This window comes from Falco biarmicus, chromosome 7 (genome assembly GCF_023638135.1).
Source record: "Falco biarmicus isolate bFalBia1 chromosome 7, bFalBia1.pri, whole genome shotgun sequence".
Classification (NCBI taxonomy): Eukaryota; Metazoa; Chordata; class Aves; order Falconiformes; family Falconidae; genus Falco; species Falco biarmicus.
Genome location: NC_079294.1, coordinates 9,815,622 through 9,823,748, shown reverse-complemented (window position 1 = coordinate 9,823,748; position 8,127 = coordinate 9,815,622). Strand labels below are relative to the sequence as shown.

The window sequence follows — 8,127 nt, the reverse complement described above, 5'->3', positions numbered from 1 at the left end:
CAGGCCGTGGCCTGAGGTGGGAGCTCCAAAGAGGCTCAGGGAGGTCTGCACCTTCGTTTCCATCTCCACCCCCCAGGCATGGAGAACGACGGGGCTTGGGTGCTGTTCTCCCTTTGTGGTGAAAGACAGCTGCTTGTTGCTGGGGCAGAAGTTGGGCATCATGGCATACATCAGAGAATGAGGCATTTCAGCATCCAGAACAGCCTGGTGCTGCGGGTCGCTGTAGAGGAATTATAGAGGAAAGGCAGCAGGTTAATTAACATTGATAATATACAGCTCTGGGCTTGCTTCAGCGGCGGTGGGTTAGCTGACATGGATAATGTGCAGCTGTGGCTGGTTCCTGCTAAGTAGTTAAATAGCTCTACGGGGTATAGAAGAGAAGGACCATATGAGGAGAAGCATTGGATGAAAAAGAGACCTGGAAGAAGCAGAGGGAGGGGAGAGAGTGTGTTCTGGATGTAGGAGAGGCCCCAGGAGAAGCAGGAAAAAGCAGGGGGCCTGGATGAGAAGAGATGAGACTGGCTGGAAGAAGAGCCCGGAGAAGAAAGAATCTGGATGCAGCGGAGGCAAGAAGCAGGGTGGACTGACCTGATGAGGATGGAGAAAGAGCACAAACAGTAGATGAACTTTTGAAACCTTGTGGGGGATTGGTGGCTGTGCAGGGGCAAGGTACAGGAACTACTCATTGAATTTAACCTGGTATGTGACAGTAAAAGCTTTGATGCAGCCGGCTAGTTTTGATAGTGCTGCAGCAGGTCACCCCTTATATAAATATATGTATATATATACAAGCAATAGGATGAGGAAACGGTCCCAAGTTGTCTCAGGGGAGATTTAGATTGAATATTAGGAAAAATTGTTTCACTGAAAGGGTAGTCAGCATTGGAACAGGCTGCCCAGGGAGGTGGTGGAGTCACCATCCCTGGAAGTGTTTAAAAACCACGTAGATGTGATGGCTCAGTGGTGGACTTGTCAGTCTTGGGTCAATAGTTGGGACTTGATGATCTTAAAGGTCCTTTCCGACCTAAATGATTCTATGGTATCACACACTCTGGTGTTAGAGCCAGGCAGATCTCTGGGCACACTCAGCCTCTCTGCCAGCACTCAGCAGAGTGGACGTGGCAGCCAGATGCTGCAAGTGCAGGGGAGCTGGTTGAGAAGGAAGGGTGCCAATGGGGGTTTCCAGCAAGGCAAGCTCTGGTGTGAAAGCAGCAGGAGCCCATACTGAGTTTTCAGGGAAGGAGGTGAGATTTGCCCACCCTGCTAAGGGCATCTGGGGATGGTCTGATGGAAAAACCTGATGTTTTACAGAGGAAAAAGCAGCTGAGGCAGAGCAGATGTGCCTAGGAAATGAAACACTTTGCTTGTAGAAGGATGAGGCTGCTGGGGCTTGACCTTGTGGAGGGGCTGTAAGCCCTCAGGACTGCATTTCCCTGGGGGACAGAGCCCTCGTAGGCCCTCACTTAGCTCTGGGGGCAGCCCTCTGATACAAACCAGTGGGCTGGCTGAGAGCACTTGTCATCAGATAGGCACTATCTCCCATACCAGTGCCCAGCCTGTTCACCAAACATACCACCCTGCAGACCCTGAGCGGTGTTGCACCATGAAGAGCAAAGAGATCTACAAACCCTCTCATCTCTGCTGTTGATCCCATGGCTGTACCTGGCTGAGAACAGCCCTGCTTGCAGGGAGAGCCTTTTTCTACTCTTGTGCCCCCTAGGAAGGGAGGGGAACCTCGGCGATAAAATTAAGGAAACCTCCAAGCTCTGCCTTAAAAAAAACTCTACCGATATAGAGCCTGGAGGAAAGGAAGGCAGAAGAAAAGCTGTGTAGAGGCAAGGAGGCAGCTTAGCTCTGCTGCACTGGGTGGTTGTGGGAGGCCTCAGCATGAGGAGATGGGGTGCAGTGTTTCATGCCAACCAACCACCACCTGCTCCACCATGGCCTCAATGAGCGCTCCCAGTCCATCCTGTGGTACAGCTGGTCTGAAGTGTTTGGCAGGAGGCAGAGACCCCAGACCAGCTTGCTGGAGGCAACAGCTCTGGTAGCTGCCCAGCAGTGGGATGGGATGCAATATCCTCCTCCTGCAGCAGCCAGCCACAGGAGGAAGTCCTTCCCTGGCCCACTGGAGACAGCACAACCTAGTGCTCTGCAGGGAATGGGCCTTAATTCTGGGAAGCAGATGATGCCTCACCCAAGGCTAGCATGGAGGGGACCCTAACTTCTACAAGTGAGCTGCCCCAGGCTGCCTTCATGGCAAGGGGAGGACTGGGGGGCTGCGGCAGGGAGGCTGCGGGGCACGAGGGGATGGGGATGAGCAGAGGGAGGTGTAAGGGAAGCAAGTGGGGCAAAGCAGAGGGGTCTGGGGACGCAGCACAGCCCCAGGAGAATGGGAGTGGGACCAGGCTGGTAAAGCCTGGCCCAGGCACCTGGCTCCCTGTGAGGAGCCCAGGCACCTGCCGAACCTGGCTCTGGTTCAAGAGCAGCTGTCAGGACTCAGATTAGCATGAAGGTTATTTTCAGTTAAATGTTTCTACAGCCCACCCCTTTCCCCTCTCTTCAAGGGATTGAATTTCTTTTTCCCCTGTAGTGCTTTGGAAGAGAGGAGGAGAGGAACAAGGCAGAGGAGAAGGGGTGCCCGGGCTTCTCACATGGGATACATGCTTTGTGTCTGGTCAGCCCAGGGTGACATAGCCCCTGTCCCCACAGGGGCTCATCTTGCCAGAGCTGGGTGTTCCAGGTGGCTGCGAGGGCCTCAGGCACCCATCTCCCTGGTGAGAGGCAGGCACCCTGTGAGCATGGCCAGGCTGCTGGCCAGGGCTTGCTGCCCCAAAGCTTTTCCTCAGGCTCCCAGATGTCCCCTTAGGTCAGCAGCTGCCTGAGCCTGGAGCCACGGGTCTCTCACCGCCCACATGCCTTCCCTGTACCCAAGGACCACCAAGGCTTGTGCAAGGTGTCAGTGGAGCAGGGGGATGCCTTCTTGGGAGTGTTAGGTAGGAGCCGGCTCACATGGATCATCCCCTTCCACTCTGTCCAGCACTGCGACCTGCACCAGGGCAGGGTCTCCTGGTTCCTGGGCAGGCAGCTGAAAGTGGCAGGTAAGGAGGGAGATGGACATGGGAGCCCACCAAGTGCCTGCAGGTGCCTCTCTGTGAAGGGCTGGGGCCCTGGGAGCGGGTCTGAGGAGCACAGAGTTAAAGGGTTGGAGTGAGGGGGATCCCCAAAAGGCCCAGTTGGTGCTGTAGTGTAAGGATGTGGCTGGTCCTAAGGGAGCAACTGGGTCTTGCTGGAGGGGCTGCAGTGGGATTGGGGTGTGCTGGGAGCCAGACTGCTCTCTGTCAGCCTCTGTGGATCCCGCAGCAGCTCCGTTCTGCAGGACCACAGGCAACAGCACTGAACCCTGTGCATTCGGCACGCAGCGTTACAGCAGCTTATCCCTGCCCAGCAAAGGCAGTATGTTTCTGCAGAAAGCAAAATACAGGAGCAATGAGTGGTACTGGAAGTCCCCACAGCTGTAGGAGGCTCTTCTGTGGGCTGGGGCTACTTACTGCCTTAGGGGGGCTACCAGGGAAAGACACAGGGGCTGGTGACACTGCATCCTGCTCACAGAGCTGTTGGTCCCAGCATTCAAAATGAGACAGCCCTCTCATAATTTGGGTCTTAGGTAGTCTATCTGGGCAGGAGAGCAGAACTGATCTGCCTTTGGCGTTTGAGATGCGTGTTTCTTTCTGTCCTGGAAAACTATGAATGGCAAGGAGAAGGCATTTTGGTGTGCAAACTGGGGCTGCTGCATCACCCAATGATCTCAGTAGCAGGTTTAAGGAAAACTGAGTGGAACAAGGCTTCTGAGGAAACTGCAGCTGCCAGCAACACAGAACTTTTCTCTGAGGCTTTGGCTGTAATTCTTCCATCTGCCGTGTCCCTGGAAAGCGAGGAGCTGTGCACTCCTGGCCCTGGCTCTCTTCTACCTTGGACAAATGCACCTGCAGCCTTCCTGTGCAGAGTTCTGCTTCATCCTACACGCTATTTAGGAGCACCATCACTGAAAACTGCCCTAGTGCACCCCTGAGGCAGCTGCAAGGCAGCGATGGCTGAGCTAACGTTTGCCAGGCCCTCTGAGGGCACCGGGGATGTGACCTCCAGAGCCATTTCGGGCAGTTTCTGCTCTGGACTGTGTTAGGCTGCGATTAAGAGGGAAGCTGACAGCAGGGACTGGTTGGTATTGGAATGGTGAGGTCTCTAACAGGCTTGGGATGGTACGTGTGATCTCCCAGCTGGTATCCACAAAGGCTGTTTCAGCAGATACACGAGGCTAATGCCAAAAAGACTCACACACAAGCCCTGACTGATCTGAAAAAAAAAGGACTGCCAGTGCTGGCTTTATGGGAGTTAAGAGGTGCTGAGGGTTGCTCTGGCAATAAGGCTGGGTCATCTTTTCCAGTCAATTGTCTGGCCCGACATGTCCGCGTAGCCCCAGATAAAGTGGCCTTAATCTGGGAGAAGGATGAACCGGGAGAGGAGGTGCGGGTCACGTACAGGTCAGTACTTACCTCTGAGCATATGAGAGATGTATCGCAGAGTGTATGAACACTGACAGGGTGATCTGCTGGCATGTGGCATGTGAAGGGATGCAGCATCCCTTTGCATAGATAGAGGAACAGTATGGTGGCTGTTGGCTTGCCTGTGCTGATCTGAGACTTCAGCCTGGCAGGGTAGTGTGACACCCCAGTTGTATGGGCTGACAAATGTGCAGACTGTCAATGGGGAAGTCAGCCTCATGGGCTTGCTGAGCCAGAGGAATTGCCAATGGCCATTGCTGGCCCTTATAGCTTGCTCCTCATGCTGACCAGTGAGAATGTCAGGCTCTGTACAGAGGTCACTCCGATTTATTTCATTTCCATAAATAACAGCCCACATTAGTGACTGTCTTCTCCTTCCCACTGACATTTTACAGCTCTCCCATGGACTTCCAGCGTGGGGGGTTAGAGTGCGTAGGGCTGTAAGCTCCGTACCTGTGACTCTGAGGCCCCCCCATCTTTATACACGTAGATAAGAATTGCAAGAAAGTCTCTAACCGTGCCATTGCTTCTTTGGGTGGGGAACTGCTGGAGATGATGTGCTGCCTGGGAAACACTTTGAAACTGCAAGGGGTGAAACTGGGTGACAATCTACATGCCCCCATGCCCGCTGGCAGTGGCTAGCATCGGGGCTGTGCATGCTGTGGTGTTCACCGCGTTCAGTGCAGAATCCCTGGCAAACAGGATCTGGGATGGTAAGAGCCAGTGGGTACCAGGGACATGTGTTTCCCTTGGGGGACGGTGCTGAGCTGGCTGGTTTGGAAGCTGGTGGCTCAGGGTTGTGCTGATGGCAAGGTTTTCTGAGTCAGACTCCCTGGGCTAACTGGGGGTGTCCTGTCATGATGTATGACATTGGAGCAGGAATTAGCACCCAGGAAATGGCATGGGCTTGCTAAATATCTTCCAGCCCATGGGATGGACTGGTTCTCCTCTTCATCCAAGGGACTGAAGGGCTGGGATACAGTGTCTCCTCTGAGGGGATTCAATACAAGCAGGAATGAATAGGAAACGATGATGTCAAGCTGCTGGTTTTGCTAAGTGGAGGACATGAGTGACAGGGGGAGAGGTGCAGCATCATGGTAGAGCCAAACTGCTGTGTGACTGATGGAGAGGGGCAGAGCTGCTCATGTGGCTCTTCTGCCTTCTGCAGCCCGGTCAGAGACAGTGATCACAGTGAACCAGGGGCTGAGAGGTGGCAACGTTATTGAGCTAAAGACGACAGTGGACCAGGCTGTGAAGCAGTGCCCAGGAGTGAAATGGGTTCTGGTTTCCATGAAGACCGACAGCAAGGTTCCCATGACAGCCTTGGATGAGCTGCTGGAGGAGGTGAGAGGCTACCTGGAGCTACTGTCTCTTCCCCTGAGCAACGTGTCCACTCTGGGAGCAGGGACAGGGATTGGAGAGCTGGTCCTGGCTGCCAAGACAGTTCTGCTGGTGTTGACACAATGTGGGTACATTGTCCTGCAGTAGCAGCTGGAGCTGTACACGAGTTCAGGACAATCACAGGAGCCACTGGGATGGAGGCTAGAAACACCCCAGACATGGGCTGACACGTTATGAACCCAGCCTGGGACTGCCACCACACTGTCACACACAGCTCTGCTGGTGGGCCTGGCACCCTCTGAGTGCCACTGGGAGCTTGTGCCCAAGGAAGCAGGCAGTGAGACTCCTTGCGTGCCCACTACTTGTGGCACACAGATGGCCAGGCTGCCAGCACAGAGCACTGTTTCTGAAGAGGTGAGCCCCTGCTGTGCATTTCTGCTAGCTCCCTGGAGCTGCCCAGAGGTCTCCCTGCCCTCTGCTCATCCCATCTGCAAGCAATTAGTGCTAGAAAAGCTTCCTGGAAGACTACTGTTCTGGGCAGAGCAATGGCAGAGTAAAAATAGCTACCTCTTAATCAGCAGGTCTGCTCTGGCTGAGGAAAGCATTTGCCAGCTCAGCAAGGTGAAAGAGAGCTCAGGCTGGGGAGCCAGGGTTGTGGAGGTGCAGAGGGGGGGAGGATGCTAGGGGGGAGCAGGGGGCCACAGGTGCTTGGGGGAAGAAATGTGCTGGTGGGTGCAGAACAACACAGGGATGCCTGATAAGGTTGATGCTCTAAGTGAGTGAATCCCAAAGCAGCAGCTGTGCATGTTAAGGAAGAGCAGCTGTGGGACCTGGTGGAACAACCTGAAGGTGCAGAACAGGGTCTAAAAGCTGCAAGCGTAAAGCAGCCAGGGGCAGGGCAGGGGGAAGACTTGTGTTTGCAGACACCTGCTGAGGCAAGAAGGAAAAAAGGCAGAGGCCATCTGAGGCCCTTCCTTGTCTCTCAGCTTTACTGTGGGCTGCAGTAGCCAAGCCAGGTCAAGGCAGCTCCCAGGTGGCAGCCAGCCTGCTGAAAGCACTGCACCACACCCCAGCCCTGTTCTTTTCCAGAATCACCACGTGGCAGTGGCAGACTCTGCTGTCATCAGCTACCCACATGAGATTAAGGGAGAAGGTAAGATGCCTGCTTTCCTGCCCCTGAAATGTCGCTTGGGGCTATTGCACCGCAGTATGTGGCAGTGTCACACCAACCCCTGGTAGCAACGCTGTACAGCATGCTAGTGGGGATCTCGGCACAGTCATCGCAACCTACGTGAGACCAACTGGGCTTTGCGTAAGGTGGCAGAGCAGCACTATGGCCAAAAGCACTTACAGCTCAGGCTGCAGAGCATCCCCTGAGGCCACCAGCAGAGAGGGACGGCTCCTGGCACTAGATCCAGGCAGGCTCTCAGGAGTATGCTGTGCACTGTGCTCAGTAACCTGGTGGTCCTTCTGCCAGGAGCCTATGTGTTGTGCTGAAGGACAGTGGCTACACGCAGGAGACTCTTGATGCTGAGCTACAGGAGTTGATCTCTAAGATCGCCAAGTATGTAGCTCCGGAGGATGTTCAGGTAACATGTGCAGACTGGTCCAACAGCCACCCTGGCAGTCTGGCCAACCCCTCTCCCTCAGCCTTAGCTCTGCTCCTCCCCATCACAGGTCACACACTGGCTGCCCAAGACTCGCTCAGGGAAGACTATGCGTCGGATGCTAAGGAAAATCGTGGAAGGCAAAGCCAGTGAGCTTGGGGATTTAACCACGCTGGAAAACCATGACACTGGGCAGCAGATCAGAGGGGCAAGAAAAGCCGCTAGCTTGGCTCTGCCAGCTACCACCTCTGGCTCCTCCACTGCAGAAGCAGAGCCATGTCCAGAAATGTCACTAAGCAACTGGCGGTCAGTAAGCGCTGGGAGGCTGCACTTCCACTGCAGTCTTAGGAACTTTCTGCAACACAGAGACCCTCAAAAGCTCTGACTTCACATATTTATGGGAGGCAGGGGAGAGAACATGACGCATCATAGGCAGAACAGTAAGGGGAGGCAAGCTCCGTTTCCCCCTCTAAAAGCAGGGGGAAAAATCCCTCCTTGGCATTCCTTGTGCCTTGCAGTAGCTGTGAAGATAGCAGCAGGGCAGGATGCCTGGCCCTGGATAGGTGTATTACTCCTAGTCCTGCTCTGCTCTTCAACAATACTCTAGTCTAGGACCATTG

The 8,127-nt window shown here is 54.5% G+C and overlaps 1 protein-coding gene across 1 annotated transcript; it reads left to right on the top strand.

Annotated features, from left to right (window-relative positions):
* Window positions 1-59: 59 nt before the first annotated feature.
* On the top strand, window positions 60-7,892 carry LOC130152388 (acetyl-coenzyme A synthetase 2-like, mitochondrial). Its single transcript, XM_056345894.1, is given in 9 exon segments — window positions 60-2,916; window positions 2,919-3,098; window positions 4,442-4,537; window positions 5,098-5,164; window positions 5,166-5,272; window positions 5,728-6,035; window positions 6,990-7,060; window positions 7,378-7,489; window positions 7,578-7,892. Coding segments are annotated over 9 exon segments (1,521 nt in total). The 5' UTR covers window positions 60-2,651.
* Window positions 7,893-8,127: the final 235 nt, after the last annotated feature.